Consider the following 21,407-nt stretch of genomic DNA (forward strand, 5'->3'; position numbering starts at 1 on the left):
TCCACACTGCACCCCCATACACCTAATCCACCACTGCCTCTCCACACAGCTGTTCCACACTGCACACCTGTTCCACCACAGCACCCCCACACACCTGGTCCACACTGCACCCCCACACACCTGGTCCACACTGCAGCTCCGTACACCTATTCCACCATTGGCTTATGCGTCCTGTGGGCACAGCGGGCGCAGCGGGACGTGAGCAGCGTGTGCTTCAGGCCGCGTGTAGAGCCCCGAACAAGGAAATCAATCGATTGCCGACGAATCGACGATCGAAAACGTTGGTAACGTTTTCAATCGTCGATTTTAATCGACTAAATCGATTAACTGTTGCAGCTCTAATTTCATTACAAAAATGGCAATTTTATACTCTATATTAGTTTTAGGTAATGAAAGTGGAATTTTTCTTTTAAATGTTTGCCTGGAATACAATATGCAATTTTCTATCCAATTCACTGTTGTATTAACCCTTCATTTGTCCCTGTAGGATGTTGACCTAAACCACATGCGAATAGGAAAGATTCAGGGATTTGAGGTGCTCCGAAAAGTAAAGGTAGGTTTCATAATTTCTTTGTAAGATTGGGGGTCTATAAACAAATCGCAGAACCATTGACCCTGCAAATCTGTGGCTGTTTGTTTGTTCTGTGCGCATAGATACACAAAACTAATGTTCTTGTTATTTTTTTCTTTATATTTGAAATGTATTCATGAATGTCACCTTGTAATACTGCATTATGGCCACAAGATGGAGCTGAGATGCATGGGAAATAAGTATTTAGCTCCTCAGTAGGGATGCACCTATATATCGGCCGCCGAAAAACATATCGGCCGAAAATGGCACTTTTGGCTAAATGCCGAAAGTGCCATTTTTCTGCCGATACAGTGGCACATCCGTGCTTTCTTTCCTCCCCGCTGGGCACTGCTCTGTGTCCAAGCGGGGAGGATAGAAACTGTGACAGCGGCCGAGCGCTGCGGGAGGAGAGCGCTGTGAGCGGCAAGCGTCTCTCCTCCCACACCGTTCAGCCTCCTCTCACAGTCCGGCAGGGCGGTGTGTGGACGGAGACAGAACGCGCTGTCACAGGAGGCTGACCTCTCCTCCCTGCACCGCTCGCTCAGCCTCCTGTGACAGCGTGTCAGAGAGGAGAGCGGGTACAAGCAGTCAGTGATCGCTGAGTGTCTGTAGATAATTGAGGCCATGGTATGGTTACTATATCCTCAATTATGAATGAATGGGAAGTGATCTACATCACCTCCTGTTCATTCATAGTTGTAGTTATACTAAACATACCATGTCCTCATGTTATCAATGAACAGGAACACTCAGAGGATTCCTGTTCATTTATAAAAGGGTCTGCAGAAAAAGAGGTTGAGGACTCTGTGTCCTCAATCTCTTTTTCGGTTTCGGCCGGACATTTTTTAAATTTTATTTTTATTTCGGTTTTGAAATTTTTATTTCGGTGCACCTCTATTCCTCAGCTCTATTTAGTGGCCATATTGCGGTATTACAAGATGACATTGGAAAATGCATGCAACTTATTAAGAAAATATAACCGGAGCGTTCCATTTTGTGCAACCATTTGCATAGAATGAACATTCACAGAGAATTGAGGGGTCAGTGGCTCTGCAAATTGTTTATTAATAGACCCCTTAAAATGTCCATTTTGTTAGTACAACCGTAATTGTTGGGTTCATCATGTAGTTTGTGTCCTTCTCTCTTCACATCTGACCGTTCTCATTTATGGTGTTTGGATACCTCAGTCCCAGCTTCCTTTTTAAAGTGCATGTTTTTCCTCTCTGCTTCCATGAATTGTCTCCCCCTTCTGTTCTTTAGATATGACCATCACTTCCTGTCCTCTAACCTCCCCTCTCTCATTGACCCTGTAGACCCTCTGCCTGCGCCAAAACCTTATAAAGGTGATTGAGGACTTGGAACAGTTGGTGACATTGAATGAATTGGACCTGTATGACAATCAAATCCGTATTATCCAGAACCTGGAGAACCTAAGTCAACTCCAGTGAGTCTATTCTGCCAGGGTAGTCTCTTCTTTCCTTTTAGCGCAATGATTTCCTCTTTCTATTGTGGATTGAACCAGTGCCCAGTAATATTACATTTTTATTGTTTCATTAGCATTGACTTACATTTCTGCCTGTAGTATACACCATCAATGCTGATCAGCAGCTGACAGACCTTATCAGTGCTTTAGGAACCCAGGAAGCAATTACCACACCCTTGATCAAATCAGTCACATTGATATAGAAGAACAGATGGACAGCAGATTACATTGCTACCTCCAGTTGTCCCTTTTACCAGCTAAAAAAAAAAAACGACACTAGTTTACATAGGATCTCCACTCTTTGGCTTCAAGTAAGAACGTGGTGAGGTGGACCTGATATGTTGGCATCATGTAACTCAAAGCTTCCATGTATTTACTTAAAGCTCATCACTGGGCAAACAAAAAAGTACCCTTGCAGTGGGGCTACCCCGACATTGCAAGGGTTAAGTGCTCCTTTTTGTTGAACAGGTGTAAAGATATTTACTTCTTTCCCCTCTGCTTCGGCTGGTAGACTGTCCCTTGACGTCCTTCCGTCTAATGCTGGTCAATGAAACCTGCATTACACGTGATGACCTCAGTGGTCCTTTGACTGTCGGAGCAAAGAGGAAAAGAGGCTGAGGGAGCCAACGTGAGAGGTGATCAGGTACGTAAATCTGCTTTACTCCGACCCCTAGTAAAAAAAAACAAGCACGTTTTTGTTTGCCCGGAGATGGGCTTTAGTTGAAATTTGTATGACACTAGTATCAATTTTCACCCTGATATACTGACCTCTGTTTTGTTCCGAACCTTTCGTCCATGCTTCTTGGTCTCTTTGCTTGTTGTGGATGTCGTTCTATACCACCCTGTTCTCAATTTGTAGTGCTGGGATTGAAAAGAGAAGATTTGTGACATACTTGTATGGACTGCGTACGCATAGACTGTATTTTGTCCGATATCACCATCTACTACAGCACAACTATATATGATGTGACAAATTCTTCTCCTTGCAGAATTCTGGACCTTTCCTTCAACCTTCTAAAACATATTGAAGGTCTGGAGTCATTGACTCAGTTGCATCGTCTCTATTTGGTGAATAACAAGCTCAGCCGCATTGAGAATCTCAGCAGTTTGACACAGCTCCGTTTGCTAGAGCTGGGCTCAAACCGTATCCGGGTGAGTGGATTGCTAGAAATGATAGAGATTTGTTACTTTGTGTCTGTCTGCGTTTGTTTTAAAAAAAATCTAATTATAATTCACTATGACAGTTTTACTTGGCTAAAAAACTACTACTGGGAGAGAGCAGTGCCATCCTGTCTGTGATCTGGGGCACACTATGTTGGGCGTCATAGTGACAATAGTCATTAGAAAAATGTCAGAGTGTGAACCTTCCTAAAGGGGACACAGACGTAACTAAAAAAACAAACAAAAAAAAACGGATAGGGGTTCTCACCACTCTGTCCAAAATTAAACTGGTTTTGGCTTTAGATACACTTTTAAGTAACAGTTTGATCTCCAAAATGTCTGCACTTTCTGTGCTTGATGTACACAGATATCCTAAAATAATACACTGGGTCACTGGCGTCACTTTCCTGACCAGGAGGAGGTGGGGTAACCTCCCACTATGTCTAATCTTTTTCCCAACTTGGATGTTCTAAGGTGTACCAAGATTATATGTGGTATCCCACAGGATAGAATTGCATGGATCTGACAATTGGTGTCAAATGTCTGTGGGTTCCTGTTAGTATTCATTATTTTTTTCAGATCAGTGACTTGAAAAATATTAAAGCTAATGGGGCAAGTGAACCAATTTTGTTCTCTTTTGTTTGTAGGAGATTGAGAATCTGGATACATTAAAAGACCTTGACAGCCTTTTTCTTGGTAAAAACAAAATCACCAAATTGCAGAACATGGAAGCTCTGTCTAACCTCACCGTACTGAGCGTACAGGTAAATAATTTTGTACTGTCCTACAGATTTCTATTATTACTTTATGCATATATTGTTTCTTGGTTTAGCCAAACCTACATAGACTTAACATGACTCTCTGTGGAACAAGCATGCCTATTAAAAAAAAAAAAAAAGGAAAGCGAAGAAAATATCAGGATAGTTTATCTGAATTTTTGTGAACATTTGAATTTCACTAAACATACAATTGATGCATCACAGTTCTATCGCGTTGGATCTGGCTGATCATTTTAAAGAGACTCTTTTTATATATAAAATAACAAGTTCCAGCCGACCCATTCCTAGAATAATAATTATTATTATTACAGGTATTTATATAGCGCCGACAATTTACGCAGCGCTTTACATAGTTGCACATTCACATCAGTTCCTGCCCTCAAGGAGCTTACAATCTAAGGTCCCTATCTCACATACAGTGGGGCAAAAAAGTATTTACTCAGCCACCAATTGTGCAAGTTCTCCCACTTAAAAAGATGAGAGAGGCCTGTAATTGGCATCATAGGTAGACCAGGGACAATTTGGAGAGGAGCCAATTTAAGCTACCAGCATGTCTTTAGAGTGTGGGAGGAAACCGGAGTACCCGGAGGAAACGCAAGCAAAGGGCGAACATGCAAACTCCTTGTAGATAGTGTCCTGACCAACTGGGGACCCTGAGTGCTGTAAGGCAGAATCGCTACCCACAACGCCGCTGTGCTGCCCCATTATGTTTACTTTGTTTAAGGGCTACCGCTGCCAAAAGAGTCCTCACATCCGACACCTCAGGAGTGTCTGACGGCTGCGCGTTTTGTGTGTTCCCACACACTTTTTGCTTTCATCCAGCATCCCCTACATTTGTACTGTGTCCTGTAGTGATGTAAGGGTTGGCTGATGGAACTACAGGTGGCAGGGGATCAAACAACCGACACACCCAGAAGTAAGTCAGATGTGAAGATTATTCGGATGGCCCGAGCCCTTTTTGCAAGGATCACTTTACTTTTTAAAGGTGACAGTCAATTTATGGGGCTTTCCACCTTCCAGACACAGCAGATCCCCGATTGCAATGTTGCATAGGAGAAGAGAAGGGGCATCACCTGTGTTACTCTGAGATTTTAGTCCTTAAAGTATAACTGCATTTTACTGTAAATTGTACCCTTCTTTTTTGTTTTTGTTTTTTGTTTTTTTGTTGTTTTTTTTTTGTACTGGTCCCTGCAACCTAAATAGAAATGTCAATAATGGGGTTACCCTTACTTAAGACTGTTTCCATCCATACTTCCTCCAGTCTTTGGCTCGGAAAACATCCTGCTGAGGTTGTGTGAACAATCTAGACATTGACCAGCTCCTTCAGGCCAATGCACAACGTTCCCCTTTACTTGTGGCTGGCCCTGCCTGTTCATAGAATAAAAAAGCTTGTAAAAGCACAGTGCCAGGCCTTAAGAACAGGAATATGTTTCATAAAGATAACCTATCACATTGCCATTTCTTTATAGGCTGCAGCGTCACTCGCCGTCAATCACCGTTCTTCTTGAATCAAAAGCAGACAATGCCATGTAAAGACCAAAAGGACAAATGATCATGGGTGGAAAGATGACATTAAAGTAAATGATTGAACTCACCGCAGTATGTAACTATTCTTCTGTCATTCTCTTCCTCTCAGAGTAATCGTCTTACAAAGATTGAAGGCCTACAGAGTCTTGTGAATCTACGGGAGCTCTACCTAAGTGACAATGGCATCCAAGTTTTGGAGGGTCTGGAGAACAATGTAAGCTTCTGGACAGGCACTGGGGTGTAGGATATTGGCTGGAAGCTTGTCACATGGTCACTGATGATTTTATGTATGCATTGGGCACAGTTAGGACTTAACATATTCTTCTCTTCTCTTTAGACAAAGCTCACAACTTTGGATGTTGCTACTAACAGAATCAAGAGAATTGAAAATATTAAACACTTGACAGAGCTCCAGGAATTCTGGGTAGGTTCTTCCTTTTAATGACAAACACTGTTTTCCAATAACTTCTTGTAATTTTGTATTATTTGTAGCTAGCAGTGTAATGGCAATTTGTATTAGACAAATGACCATGTCTTGGGTTTGATTTGCATGTGTAGGTCTTCTGTGTTCTGTGGGTTGCATTATCAAGCTGCCTTGTCCGTGCTTGAGGAATAATTGTTCTCCCATTATGGTAAAATCTTAGTCTGGGGGAAAAAAAGGGGAGGGGAGGTCGCAAACGCTGTCCAGTGTGCTGACCCAAGACGTTACTTCAGACCATATGTAGGAAAAAAGCTTCATTTATTAGAACATATATAATTTATGCACAAGTAAATATTGCACCATATCCCGACACCACTTTAAAACTTGACAACGTTGTCATACCATTCATGTGCATTCATTCACTCCTGAGGGGTTATCTCTAGATGCAGCAAGAGCAGAACACATGATGGTAAAACCACAGGTGATCTGTGACAGTGGGCAGATGAAACGGGGCCTGACTTCCAGAGTTGTCAAACGTTAAAGCCATTTATGGGTTAGCTGGGAAATGTACCTAATCAGTTCTGTTATTTGTGTTTTACTTTAGATCTGTGCTACTCCTACAATATTTTCAAGGCATTTTTCACCGTTCTTCGCCAGCTTTTGTTTGCAAAATCAATCAACCACCAACATGTCATCTCCTGGTTTTCATTCAAACCAATGGTGGTAGTTTGCACTGATCTGTTTGGTTGTTCTTATGACTGGAAGCTGGTAGAAAATGGTTGAATTAGCCCCAAAATTGTTCTTGTTGTTTTTGTTTCTTTTTGGAAAATTACATCTGGTTTTTTTTTTTGGTTTTTATTTCTTATTACAGATGAATGACAACTTGGTGGATAATTGGGCAGACTTAGAAGAACTAAGCGGTGCCCAGAGTTTGCAGACCGTGTATCTAGAAAGGAACCCTCTTCAGAAAGATAACCAATACAGGCGTAAAATCATGCTGGCGCTGCCCTGTGTCCGCCAGATTGATGCAACTTTTGTCCGGTTCTGAGCTGATTTGAGGGCATTAAGCGATCTCTCTCCTTATTGTAACAGCACAGTAAAAAACCCTTCTGTCATAAAACATTCATCTTTTGTGTGATACCCCATTGTATTGCCATCTAATCACTCCCATCACACTCTTAATTTCTCTGTGCACTGCATGATCCTCTTACATCAAAGTCTGGGTCCGTTGCTCATTCTGTTACCATGTATAACCTTACTACTGCTTGTCACTTGACTGTCTTCCTGTAAGACAAACATTTACAGAATGAGTTTAAATTACCTCTTTTATGACCATGTCACATTACAGTATTTATTTCTGGACAGTAGTCTTCTGGTTAATAAAGGTTTTTATCTTCAGCACATGTCCATTCCATGTAAGTTCATTATGGCCCCTGGCTTCCTTGTGGTCACTCCATTATCTGACACGTCATAACACGGGATTGTTCCTGTAATATTCCACAGGGTAACATTCTGATGAAATGTTCTCTTAGAATATTGTTTACCAAAGCTGCTTTTCTACCTGCATCCTGAACACTGTCCTTTATTTGACCTACATGTCATAGCTCCTTCACTGTTTAGGTAGACCTCTTATGTCAAAGTCTCTCTGGGTGCTGCGTCTCTTTCTCTGGAGACGTGATCTTGATGAACTTGCATGTTTCTCTATCAATACTGAGCTTACCTTTCAGTAGGCCCTCAGGGAGATGTGCTCTCTTTTGGAAGCCTATGATAAAAGATCAAGCATGCTGCTGAGAGACGGAAGTAGCACATAGCATAGGGTGAGAGATGAGAAGCCAGCTCTCATCTGTTGTCTGTTATGATACATGAGGGTAAAATGGGAGGCATTTGGTGCACTTATTCTGTACAGAACTAATGCATAGAATTTCTTTGGGAAGATGATCTTTCATGGAGTCCTGGCTCTGCTCTTTTCTCCTCTGCGACCATAAAATATCCTACTTGGCTGTACATGTGGTAAAGTGGTCACCTACCCCCTGGTGAAGGCTTCATGAGCAGATAATCAGGAGAAGTGGAGTTAGGATCTCAGGTGGGAGACCTTTCTGTTCGGCTTTTTAGAAAGCTGAGCAGGAACTGAACCAAGAACTAACATACCCTATCATTATTTCCCTTTTTGAACCTTCCAGAATGAATGTACACTATAGCATTCACAAATGTACACAAATATTTCCATGATACATTACTGGCTGGGATTTGCAGCTTCTACCATCACATTACTGCACAGTGCACACAACTCTCGGCCACATGCGTGCATGCAGAAGCGGAATGCTGCAGAGGTAGGTCCAAGGCTGTGTATATGAAGAGAGGGGAAGCTTTTCAAGAGTAAACATCCCAAGGAAGTTGTTTGGGTTTTTAAGAATCAGAAAAATGCTGCTTTTTTTTTACTGTAAAAACAATTCCATTCATTCAGGGCTATTCACAGTTGTCTGTTTTGCTGACGTTAAACACATGAATTTTACAACATAAAAATGCATTTCATACAGACGTCCCATTCTTTCCTTCATGCTGCATGTTAGTGCGTCTTTAGGACTAATACATACTTGAAAACACAAAAGGGCATCTTGCTGTGGACTTAACATGTATTTTATTGCTTTATTTTATTGCTTTTTTTTTTCTCATTGCTTTTAATTGAAAATGCATCGAGCAGACATGCACAAGTGAGAATGGGGCTTTATAGGACCCATTTACCCTGACCCTGTGCGTCGGCACTTGTGCACCAACATAGATATGGGTGGGCCTGTGTGAAAGCCTTTCTATGCCAAAGATTTCACATGGGTTCTGTAGTTTTCATTATACATGTAGTCAATGCAAGTCCTGCCCACATTTTGGTTGACACCCTCTTTCTGAGTGGATTGTTGTCCTTGCATGAAAGAGGGGGCAGCATCATTTTCTACCCTTCTAACTCTTCTGCAATATGCTCTACTGTGAATTATTATTATACAGGATTTGTATAGCGCCAACAATTTGCTCAGCGCTTTACAAAATAGCGGAGACTGTACAGTTACAATACAATTTACAGTACAATACAGTTTCAGAACAATAGGGTTGGGAGGGCCCTGCTCGTGAGAGCTTACAATCTAGTAGGAGGGGCAAGTGATACAAAAGGTAATAATTGTTTGGATTGAGTTATTGGAGGATGTAAAAGCCAGTTATGTTGAGATGAGGATGGCTTACCTGAAGAGATGGGTTTTTAAGGATCGCCTAAAGGTGGGCAGCGTTGGAGATAGGCGGACAGAGTGGGTTAAGGAGTTCCAGAGGATGGGGGACACTCTGGAGAAGTCCTGGAGGCGATCATGGGAGGAGGTAATGAGAGTGCTAGAGAGCAGGAGGTCCGGAGAAGACGGTTTGGGTGTTATTTTGAGATGAGATCAGTGATGTAGGTTGGGGCGGAGTTGTAGATGGCTTCTTTGTATGTTGTTGTTAGTATTTTTAATTTTATTCGTTGGGCAAGTGGGAGCCAGCCAATTACATTTTTCTCTGATATAAATGGCTGTGCCTCTGGTTCCAGCAATACTGTTCTGCGAGCTTACACCTCATATCCCTGACTTTTCTGAGTAGCAGTGTCTTGCCTCACCTCACATGTAGCTGGGCTCCAGGCTTTAGGAGAGGCTGGTAAAAGCAGAGAGGTGGGCAGGATATTAGGGTGAAGGGGTGGAGCGTTTCTGAGCACAGTGCTTCTGTATGTGTGGCTGCAATGGGAGACATTAGGAAGGCAGAATGAGATGTGGACAAATGCATACAGGAAATGTATGTGAATGTGGTTTCTGAATCCATTCAAATGTATATGTGGGGACTAAAGGGACAGGGACAAATTTAAAGATACAGGGTGAGAAATGTTAAAATGGCATGCTGAACCGGATATGATTTTTTGGTTTTATGACTTTAGTGATGCTTTAAATATTCTTTTACAAAGAATTGTATTGCCAAAATGGAAGCGCACCACCTTATGGTAAAGCCCAAATAAAAATAATCAAATAGAACAGAACGATAAGAACAAACAGAAACCTACAATAACACATGTCATTCCTAAGTGCAAGTCAAAAGTGTCATTGCAGAACAAATATATAACAAGCAGCCAAATAATGCAGTTAGATAAAGAGGTAAAATAAATGGTGTGTTTGTGGTAATATCAAATGTAATCAAAAGTTCCCCTCACAAAAATAAGCAGTGAGGAAGGCTGAAATAGGAAAAGAGAAAAAGAATTGTTCTTTCTATTTAAATGTTGTTGATTGTCAAATTGATCCATTTTTACATTTAATCATTTAGTATCCACAACTGTATTTTCACTATATGGCACATATATACCTAAAATTGGCTTGTTAAGGAGAGCCTCCACTGGATTGTTGAGATATGTATGCAACAAACTGACATGGTGGTACCCCCACCCCCTCAACCAACAAATCGATGATGAGAATAGTCGCCAACTATTATCAATTTAGTCGATTAGTTGATGAAGCTCTAGTCACTTTCCAAATTTCCTGCCAGTCCTCTACTGCAATGGGAAGGCCAAGATCTCGCTCGCAATGTTGATGATATAATCCTGGTTAGAGAAAGATAAGGATTGATAAATTAGAGAAATTGTACCTATTAGAGCGACACCTATGTTCAAATGGAGTGAGCGTATAAGGGGAAGAATGAGACCCAAAAAGAGAAGCAAGAAAGTGACAGAGTTGCAAATACCTATAATGTTCACGCAGAGGGATATTATGTGTTTCCTGAAAGTTTTGATAATCCTTGATACCAGATGGGGACAACAAAGAGTAAACATCATGATAATTGTGGGAGGACCACCAGGTGAAAGCAGCCGGTGGTCTCTACCAGGAGGAAACGGAGGAGAATGTAAAAGTTTCACGAGAGGGAGATAAGGAGAAGCTAAACCACCAGAGAATTCAGTTGAGTCCCATATCCGTAATGTGTTGAAAAACGGGATTAAGATTGGGAGGATGCAACCCAGGAGGAAACCAAAGGGACTGGATGACATTCAATAAAATCCAACGAGGCCCACAGCGGCAAGTCCAAAGATGCATGGAGAGCAGGGAAGAGGAGCAATAGTAGCCACCACATAATAATTGTGTATATTTGGAACCACAAGACCACCAAGGGCCTTCAAGGAGTATAAAATATGCTTCAAAACACTAGCTTTAGAATTGACCCAAATACACTGCAAGAGTCTATGCTGGTGGATGTGGAGAATATGGGCATATGGGCTGGAAGAGGCAAAACTTGGAAAAACACATGAAGTAGCTTAGCAGCACTGGTCCTGCCCAACCAAGGAGATGGGCAGTTGGTGCCAAGATGAAATAAGGGAAATAATATGCTTGGAGGACCGGTCTCTTCTCCGACCATTTTATTTATTACAAGTATTTATACAATTTCCGCAGCGCTTTACATACTGCACATTCACATCAGTCCCTGCCCTCAAGGAGCTTACAATGTAAGATCCCTAGCTCACATGCATACATACAAGGGCCAATTTAGACAGGAGCCAATTACCTACCAGCATGGGAGGAAACCGTAGTACCCAGGTGGAACTTACACAAGCACAGGAGTGTTAGTTTTGCTTTATTTTTTTTTATAGGTGATTGTCAGCTCCATCAAACCCAATAGTGTTTTGTTTTTTGCCCCTCCTCAGCTAGTTTTCTTGTAGGTGTGTGCATTTCACCTATACTAGCAGCTTGTTAGACTTATATTGATGACAGATTGAACTGAGACGCCGCAGCCGGGACAGGTCCTGACATTACTGTCTGGAGCCACCCAGCTGCGTGAGTGACAGCTGGCTCTGCCTATATAGGAGGCAGAGCCAGCTGTACCTGCCCGTTCCACCAGTCAGCGCTGGAGGATTGGACAGGGGAGGGGGGAGTGACAGTCACGGCTCTCTGCAGTGACGGGATCGAGAAGTGAGCGGGCGACGGTATGTGTTCGCTCACTTCCCAATCTATTTTGCCGACCTGTGACAGTTTCATTGTCACACGTCGGCTAGAACTATGAAGTGAGTGATTTTCATTCACCTCATAGTTCTCCTTTAACTATTAGCACAAATGTATCTTATTTGTGTATCACTCGGCTGTATATCCTCCAATCATCTCTGAATTGGTGCTGGCACTGTCCTTCCTTCTGGAGGGTGGATACTTTTGTTCCCCATGGTCCCTGTGTGTGTTGTTAAGTAGTCACCGCTCCAAGCCCGCTCCCGTGATGGACTACAATCTCAATACAAATTAGTAACCGAAACATGAGATTGTAGTCCATCACAGGAGCGAGCACAACAATTGTGTGCAAAATTGTGAGAGCACTTTCTGTTCTGTGCCTCCAACCATCACTTTGATACAGAGAAGTTCAGTACAACCCTGTGTGATCACTCCTCCTCCAGACGTCAGACAAAAATGTACTTGTCCTGTTTGGTCAGTAGATGGTGTTGTCAATAGAGCATGTCTATGATTTTATGATCTATAGTTCCTGGAATAAAATTTCACTTCATCTCAAGATCCACTTACTGGAGGAAAATGTCATTTATTTAAACAACCAAAATAATAGCATAAAACATAACATAAGTAATGCTGTATGGTACAAAAAACGGAACTATACAAAACAACCAATTATACATTTAAAAAAAGGAAGAGCGAGCAATAAACACATCAAAGCAGTGAGCAAAAGACAGTGAAGAAAAGATGATTGCTACATCTACTGTGTGTTAAAAAATGCACATTGTGATCGGATGAATGCTTGCAGCAGCTTCTGGGACTTGTACATCATGGCAGTCCATTCAAACTGTAACAAAGAACAGGCACTTGTGACCAAAACAAAAAGGTAATCAACATTTAAAATATTAAACAGTGAAAACAAGTAAAAGGAATCCCTCGCAAATATTGTGTATGTTGAATAAAGTTTGCTTAACAAATCTTAAAGCAGAAGTATAGGGATAGTAAAATGTACTCTTCCCAATAGTTCGAGCCGTCGGGGTAAACTGCAGCTCTATAAATTAAAAAAAACGATCATTTTATTTTGTAGCCCAGACAAATGTTAGGAGCCAGGTGGCCAATGCTCCCTAAAAATTGCAGCTGGGCCCTAACTTTTTCTGTAGCATTTTTCTCTAGTTGTTGTTAATGGAGCTGGCTCCGGGGTTGGACAGAATTTATATTGATTAGTGCACCCCTGTCATAGTAACTAGGGATGCACCTAAATGACATTTTTAGACCAAAACCGAAATTTTAAAATTTGTCAGGCCGAAACCAAAAATTAGTTTTTTTCCAACATTTTCATTTTTGTTTTATTTTTGTTTCTTTTTCTTGTTTTTACTTTAATGTTAGGGGCTAAAGGATAATTGAAGCCTCATATGTTTTTGCCAGCAAGCAGTAGATATATGCAATAACAATTTAAAAAAAAAAGTTTACAAAAGGGTTAAAACTTACCTGTGTCTCTGCCGCGCACCCCCGTCCGAAGATCTGAAGAGTCTCGGGTGGCCGCAAATGATAATGGGGCGGGCGTATGCCCAGTTCAGATCTTCGGTTGGGAGACGAGAGACACAAGGTAAGTCAATGGAGGCAGCGTGCACCCGCACAGACGCCATGGGACAGGAAGTGCCAGGAAGAGAGAGGAGTCAGCGCTGGATCAGAGACCGGCATCAGCGCTGGAGGGACTCCTGAAAACTACTGGAAAGAAGATGATGATTGGTTTAAGAGGCATAATTTAAGGTCCTTACACTAGCGGGGGTGGGGGTTGGCTTTAATGTCACTTTAAGGAAATATCAGGGTTCTAAAGAGACTCCTGAAATTTCCCTTTTTAAAATTGAAAAAGAGAGAGAATCATCAATGTCTTGTTCATTCACAATCTGGAGATAGTAAATACTTACTATCAGCCCATTCATGAATGGACAATCAGTCTCTGTACTGAGCTGCTTCCTGTTCATTCATAAAGTGAGCAGATAGTAAATATTTACTATGTCCCCATTCATAAATAAACAGGAAGTGATGTTTAGCAGTTCCTGTTCATTCAGAACTGGGAACATAGTAATCCCTATGGATTCAGTTATTTACAAACATTGAATGAGCCTGTCACCAGAGCCGAGCTCTCATCCCCGCGCCACACCGCCCCGCTCAGTCTCCTGACATCTCTCCTCCACTTACACAGTCTCCTGACAGCTTCCTTCCTCCCCAGCTGAATCAGTTCTGTGTCCCCGCTGACTCTACCAACACAAACGGGGAGAGCAGCGGGGATCGGAGGGGACACAGACCGAAGCTTGTAGCTGGCGCCCAGCGGGAAGGAGGGAAGCACCACATTTTCGGCCTCCTTTTTTGGTGCTATCAGCATTTTGCCCATAGTACCATTTTCAGCCAAAATGTTTCGGTGGAAGAAATTTCTAAATTTCGTTCCTAATAGTAAATAATCAGATGGCACCTTCCATATTCTCCGCTGCACTAGAAAACTAAATCTGCTGCCCTAGGTACGCATTCTGCTATAGGGTTGCCTCAGGAACAGGTGCATAGTTTCAGAGTGAGAGGTGAAGCTTACCAGAAAAGTACTCGGCTACAACTTTATCCCGCTGTAGTGTGCCTTCCTTTGTGTCATCTTCTATAGACTCGTCCTTAATTGGAGGTCTCAGATCCAATGCAATGTCCACATCTAGACATTTCATGATTGCTATGTTATGGATTATGCAGCACACGAGGATAATTTTACAGACTTTCTCGGGGTTATAAAGTAGAACTCCATTAGGATTGTCCAAACAGCGGAAGCGGCTTTTGAGCACCTCAACAGTTCGCTCTATAACTGAGTAAGTTGAACTGTGTGATATATTGTATCGCTTTTCTGCCTTTGTAACTGGTTTGTCAAAGGGAGTTAGAAGCCACGGTTTAACGCCATAGCCTTCATCACCTAAAAGACACAATCATATGAAATGGAAATTCAGAACATAAGCTCATATCATATAATCATACAATCGAATATGGCAAAACCAAGTCAGTGGCACCGGCCACAAAAATATAACTTTAGCTGCCATTTAAGAGTAAAAACGTACCAATGCAGAGGACAGTTAAAACTTGGCTGTGCTATGCAAGTCCAAATCTTTCCAAGACGCTTGTCTAATTAACCTAAGCAACTTTTATCTTACTTTATTAACTTTTATCTTAATATCGCAGTCTGGGCCACGTTACTTGAGTTGGGCAGCCTGTTCTGTAAAAGAACTAGCCATCCATGGAAATGTGCCATGGAAAGAAGCAGTGATCATTAATGGCACATAAACACTAGCCAAAGAAAGTTCTCATACAACCAGATCAACCATCTCAGCTTTATGTTTGGATATGTCGATATCCAAACAGTCATTATCAGCCTTCAAAATCTGTGGCACGCCATATCATATTTGACTATCAACAGATTAGGTCTAAGATGGCCAAACATGTCCCGTAAAGTAGAAGGTATGGGCACCTTCACCATCGGGATGCATCACAGCATGCCAAGTGCACACATCTACTTTGTTCATAAAGATCAATGACTGGATATATATACACTGCCCGGGGTGAAGCTGCTCTCCTGAGGAGACTACCATGGTCACATCCATCAATATGACTAAGCCACAGTATACACATAACTAGAGTTGCTCATAGTACCACAAGTGATGTTCAGAGGTGTATGAAATCTCCTGACTAGCGAGAATGATAAAACGCGTACCCAAAAGACAGCCATTAAATTCTCCGTCCTCAAATCTTTCATGTATTGTGGATTGCTTTAGTAGATTTGAATTGTGTGTAGATCCAGGATACTGTGAGACCACATCCAGGATCCTCGTATCTGGAGCACAGACAAGCTGTACATTGATGGAATGGTAGTGCTTATTATTACGATACATTTGTTCCATTTCTGAGGGGGGAGAGATTGCTATGTGTGTACAGCCCAGCACACCCAGAACATTTGGAAAGCCATCAATGCAGCGGAATCCTGCCTTATTCAGCTGCTGTCCTGCTGTGTTTCTGGGGAAGGTTATAAACTGATCTTGCAGCTTCAGAATTGCAGCTATAACCTCGGAGAGAGCACGGCTGAATGTGCTTTGGGTTATACCGCCAGCCTCGGCTACAGTGCTTTGTAATGAACCGCTGGTGAAGTAATGGAGGGCACAGAGCAATTTCACCATCCCGGGAACCGCATTACTTCTCTTTGTAGTAGAGATTAGGTCTTTCTTTATGAGTTCATAGAGGGACATTATAAAATCTGAACTAAGGCGATAGCGCTCTTGAATATCACGCTCATTGATCTCAGAGAGATTTATTCTGGCTGGAAATATTCTTCTTCTCCTCCGTCGTCTTAAGAATTGCCTTCTACTAAGAATGTTATTTCTAACTTCTCTGTTCTGACGTGGTGGTAACTCGTAATGATCCTCATCTTCTTCTTCTTCTTCCTCCAACTGTTCACGCTGAGCTCTCAGCCTTCTCAGGATCAAGTATGGCACCTCCCAAAACATGATGCACTATGGAGCAGATACTAGAGGGGGAAAAAAAGAAGAGAGAAAATAAGAGGGAACCAGAAATATGAGAGGTAGCCATGTTTGTCTAATTCTAAGTAGATTTGCTTCACATTGTTATGGTTAAACAGGTGAAACGTAGAGCTGCATCATCCACAGGGCAACCTATGCAGTACCATAGAGCTCTGGGGATGTCTAGAAGGTCCAACCAAAAGCTTCATGAACTTGAAGTCAACCATGAAGATATCGTAATTGTCAAAGGTGTACACCTGTCTGCAACTTTACAAGGCAGGATGCACTTGTAGGCAGATAGGGACAGGCCATACTAGTACATACAAATGGGGTGTCTTCACCATGTCAGGAATGGGGGGGGTCCAAATGTGCTACATTGCTGAAAGAGCCATTTTGCCTTAAAGTGACACTAAACTCAGGGGTTACAGTAAATCTAAAAAATTTATTCATGTCCCCTAACTATTAACATAAATGTATCTTATTTGTGTATCACTCGGCTGTAGATTCTCAAATCATCTCTGAATTCATGCTGACACTATCCTTCCTTCTGGAGGGTGGCTACTTTTGTTCCCCATGGTCCCTGTGTGTGTTGTAAAGTAGCCATCACTCCAAGCTCACTCCTGTGATAGACTACAATCTCATGTTTAGTTTACTAAATTGTATTGAGATTGTAGTCCATCACGGGAGGGAGCTTGGAGCGGTGGCTACTTTACAACACACGCAGGGACCATGGGGAACAAAAGTAGCCACCCTCCAGAAGGAAGGACGGTGTCGGCACCAATTCAGAGATGATTTGAGGATCTACAGCCGAGTGATACACAAATAAGATACAGTTTTGTTACTAGGTAAGGGACTTGAATGTATTTTTAAGATTTAACTCCTGAGTTTAGTGTCACTTTAATCTCTCTCTACTGAAACTTCAATGCACATGGCCATGTGTTGCAAAACACTTCACATTGCACATCATTATGTATGAGAAAGTGCATTGACATGTGTTATTACTGTTACTGTTGACATTTGTTTTGATACATTTCCACTTGGCAAAAATCGACAAGTGTGAATGGGCCCTTCAAAAAGCCAGAAAGATGCCCAAAGTTGGTATATACCAAAATGCTGTTCTTGCTACAAATGATGGTTCTAATGCACAAAATGGATTGATTTTTTAAAATCAGGATTTTAATATTAAAAAGTCACATACATAACAAGTTTAAGGTTCTGTGCCTGGAAATGAAAATATCACAGACAACACAATCTTAGTGTAAGATCTTCAGTCCAGCAGAAGTAGAAGATTAGCCAAGGGTCTAAATCAGGGGTGCCCATAAGGTCGATCGTGATCTACCAGTCGATTGCGTAGCAATCAGTGATAGATTGCGATGTCCTCTCCTCACCGCCCGTGGGGCTTCTCTGGATCCCCGCTGCGGAGGGAGCCGCTGTCACAGAATTAAGGCCGAGCGGTGAGGAGAGAGACGCTCGGCCAGGTTCTGACAGCAAGCGCCTCTCTCTCCCCTCACCGCTCGGCCTTAGTTCTGTGACATCGGCTCTGTCCTCCGCCCCCCGCGGCTGAAGGGCTTCTTTCACTTCTCCTCGGATACCCCGCTGCCTGGGTTCCGGGTGCAGGCGATCGCACTGTGGGCGAGGGGTGTGTCTGCGGTGCCATTGACTTCAATACAACCCCACACCCCCTCCCGCCCCTGAATGCAGGTGTTTTTTCGTTGGTAGATCTCATTGAGCTCGTCATTTGAAAAGTAGATCTCCAGACGAAAAATTGTGGGCGCCCCTGGTCCAAATCATTTTTTAAAGGTACCATAACTGTATATTTTTACAACAGAAAAGTAATAAAAAGTAACATTTATATCTGGTAAAAAGTAAATGACTTCCCACCTATATATATGCTGATGAGTCTCTGTGTTAAGGAGAATGGGTGCATTACACCAGAGGAGGCTTCAGATAATGAGGGGGGATTCACAGTGAATATTTTCACCCATAGATTCAGTCATGGTGAACTCTCTAAAGAAAAAGAAACATTGTCAGGAGTAAAATCCCAATGTACATGATCATTAGGTAACACAACTTTTTCCAACAGACAGTAGACAACACAAAATGCATGCTTGTATCCTTAAAGAGGAACTCTGGGCAGAGTTTTTCTTAACCCTTGCAGTGGGGCTACCCCCGCACTGCAAGGGTTAGGTGCTCTTTTTTGTCTAGGTGCTAACAAAATTTTTTTAGACTGTACCCCCACGAACCATGGAGCTGGCTGCTACTCCAGTCCCTGAAGCCTGTCTCCTCCTCCACTGCAGTGATGGTATGTGTATACAATGTGATGACTCGGGGACCCTTAGACCACAGCAGGGGGAGAGAGGCTCCAGGGACCGGTCTAAAAGAAAGCCTTCTCCGAAGATCAGGTAAAACTTTTTTCAGCATTTAACACAAGCGGGCACTTAACCCTTGCAGTGCGGGGGTAGCCCCATTGCAGAGGTTAAGAACCATTTTGCCCAAAGTTCTGCTTTAAAGTGCATTGCAGACTATGAACAGTCAGGCCGGGTTTACACTGTTGCACTGCAATAATGCGCAACAGCGCACTTTGGTTCCATTCATTCTTAATGGCTCCCCAGCGCACCTGAGTTGTAAGGCACCACAATGCACAGTAACGTTATACAGCGTGTTGTGAGATGTGTTACAAAGAATATTGCACACACCTTTATTGGTGCGTCAGGCAAACCAATTTACTTTGTTTATAAGCTTGAAGCTCAAAACTCCAAAATGCTCAACAGCCAAAATCTCATGCTTCTAAATTGAGCATGTTCCCATCTGAGTGCCCAGACGCATGGGCTACTTGTGAGGCAGAATGGGGTGAGCGTTTTTCCAAAGCTAAGGTCTCTTTTACACGGGCACCTACAGTTCTGATAAACAGAGGATCTGTGCACGGATCTCCTGCTGATCGGAGCACACATCACCATCGTGACATCCGTGTCCATTCAGCTTTTTTCCTTCATCTTGTGATGGAGAAAAAAAATGAAATGACCGCCAGACCCCCAACATGGTGGTCTATGTGTCCGTTTACCCCGATCCTCCATGATCAGGCCCGCCAAATTTGAACTCTGTTTTGCAGACCTGGTTGCACTCGGGGGTAATCGGAAGTAAATGGACAAATGTCTGTTTAGATCCGGCAGCCCATAGACTACTTTTCAGAAAAACTTTCAGGCAGACCTGATTAGAAACCTGTGTGAAAGGGCTCTAAACAATCATCTGCTTCTCCTAGTACCTAGCTTTCCACTGGCTACAAATAAAACCTCAAGCCTGAATATCACCTGGAAATGCTCGTGCTCATGTGTGAACCTAGCCTTAAGGTGCCCATACACTTTACAACCCTCGCAAGACTTTTGTCTTGCGAGGGTTATAAAGTAATTTAAAAAAACGTACGATCTGCCCATCTTGGACAGGCAGATCGTACTTGCCCTGAGGGGCGGGCTTCCGACGACTGCAATGAGGGGCGGGCTTCCGATGACTGCAAGTGGGCAGTGTGCACGTGCGCACACCGGCCCATTCGGCAGTTGTCAAACAAGCAGGCCACTCACTCGCCGAGAATCGTACGATTCTCAGCGGGTTTTCCAGCCTGCTTGTTCGACGGAAGATGTGCGACCGCACAGTAGAAACGGTCACACGCCTTCCATACACTTTGCAATTATCGTACGATCATCGTACAGTGTATGGGCACCTTTAGATAATTCGGAGCAGAGTCACAACTCCATGGTGCAATATGGAAGCCTCTCAATTAAGTGAGGGAGTCCCCCACATTGCATTATGGGGGATTGGAGGCTCCCAGAATTGGGGGCACTTTCTGTTACTCTTTTAATTGTGTGTACACATCACCATGATAGGTTCACTTTAAACTAGGGATGCACCGATACCGGTATTTCGGTATCAAGTACCAATATTTTTTTTCTGGTACTCGCCAATACCGAAACTTCCATCAAGGAAGCCAGGCGGTGTGTAATGACTCGCCACCTGGCTTCCTGATTAGCATGGAAGCCGTCTCCATGCTCCAGGTGACGAGAAATCATGGAGACGGCTTTCTAGCCAATCAGGAAGCTGGGCGCTGTGTAATGACGCGGCACCCGGCTTCCTCGTGCTCCCTCGTCACCAGGTGTAATGACTCACTGCCCGGCTTCCTGATACCAGAAGCTCAAGTATCGGGCTAGGCATCGGAGCATTTGGGCGAGTTCGAGTACTCGCCCAAATACTCGGCATCGGCACCCATACTAGTATCGGTGCATCCCTACTTTAAACCAACCACCACATTCTTCTGGTATTTCAGCAGAGGAATCCGACACTCACCCGGGGAGGGGGCTTATTCTCCATGGAGGATGTTTTCAAGTGACATTAAACTCAGGAGTTAAACCTTTAAAATGCATTCCCCTAACTATTAACAATACTGTATCTTATTTGTGTATCACTCGGTTGCAGATCCTCAAATCCTCTCTGAATTGGTGCTGACACTGTCCTTCCTTCTGGTAAACTAAACATTAAATTGTAGTCCATCCTGGGAGCGAGCTTGGAGCAGTGACTACTTTACAACACACACAGGGACCAGGGGGAACAAAAGTAGCCCCCCTCCAGAAGGAAGGACAGTGTCATCACCAATTCAGAGAGGATTTGAGGATCTGCAGCTGAGTGATGTACAAATAAGATACATTTTTGTTAAAGGAGAACTATGACATGAGTGCTTTTCACTCACCTCATAGTTCTAGCCGACCTGTAACAATGAGACTGTCACAGGTCGGCTCAGTAGATCGTGAGGTGAGCGAACACATATAGGGTTCCCTCACCTATCGATCCTGTCACGGCGCTCTGCCGTGACAGGGGAGGGGCTGGATTCCCCCCTCCGCGCCAGCGCTGACTGGGGGAACGGACGGGGGAGGGGGCGGGTACAACTGGCTCTGCCTCTAGATAGG

At 43.1% G+C, this 21,407-nt stretch overlaps 2 protein-coding genes across 2 annotated transcripts in view; one reads left to right on the forward strand and one right to left on the reverse strand.

Moving 5' to 3' along the window:
- PPP1R7 (protein phosphatase 1 regulatory subunit 7) overlaps positions 1 to 7,343 on the forward strand; it is a 13,245-nt gene extending 5,902 nt beyond the window's left edge. The window contains exons 4-10 of the mRNA XM_018567914.1: positions 488 to 553; positions 1,885 to 2,015; positions 3,044 to 3,206; positions 3,863 to 3,979; positions 5,631 to 5,735; positions 5,859 to 5,945; positions 6,814 to 7,343. Coding sequence (XP_018423416.1) covers positions 488 to 553; positions 1,885 to 2,015; positions 3,044 to 3,206; positions 3,863 to 3,979; positions 5,631 to 5,735; positions 5,859 to 5,945; positions 6,814 to 6,990 — 846 coding nt within the window. The 3' untranslated portion in view covers positions 6,991 to 7,343. The remainder of the gene's footprint in view (positions 1 to 487; positions 554 to 1,884; positions 2,016 to 3,043; positions 3,207 to 3,862; positions 3,980 to 5,630; positions 5,736 to 5,858; positions 5,946 to 6,813) is intronic.
- Positions 7,344 to 12,729: 5,386 nt separating this feature from the next.
- Positions 12,730 to 21,407, reverse strand: part of LOC108796433 (putative nuclease HARBI1) — a 13,599-nt gene continuing 4,921 nt past the window's right edge. Inside the window, exons 2-4 of the mRNA XM_018567912.1 lie at positions 15,657 to 16,449; positions 14,502 to 14,864; positions 12,730 to 12,761 (exon numbers count right to left, since the gene is read on the reverse strand). Coding sequence (XP_018423414.1) covers positions 12,757 to 12,761; positions 14,502 to 14,864; positions 15,657 to 16,443 — 1,155 coding nt within the window. The 5' untranslated portion in view covers positions 16,444 to 16,449 and the 3' untranslated portion in view covers positions 12,730 to 12,756. The remainder of the gene's footprint in view (positions 12,762 to 14,501; positions 14,865 to 15,656; positions 16,450 to 21,407) is intronic.

Source organism: Nanorana parkeri, unplaced genomic scaffold (assembly GCF_000935625.1).
Source record: "Nanorana parkeri isolate BGI_ZX_2015 unplaced genomic scaffold, ASM93562v1 scaffold1114, whole genome shotgun sequence".
In the NCBI taxonomy this organism is placed as follows: Eukaryota; Metazoa; Chordata; class Amphibia; order Anura; family Dicroglossidae; genus Nanorana; species Nanorana parkeri.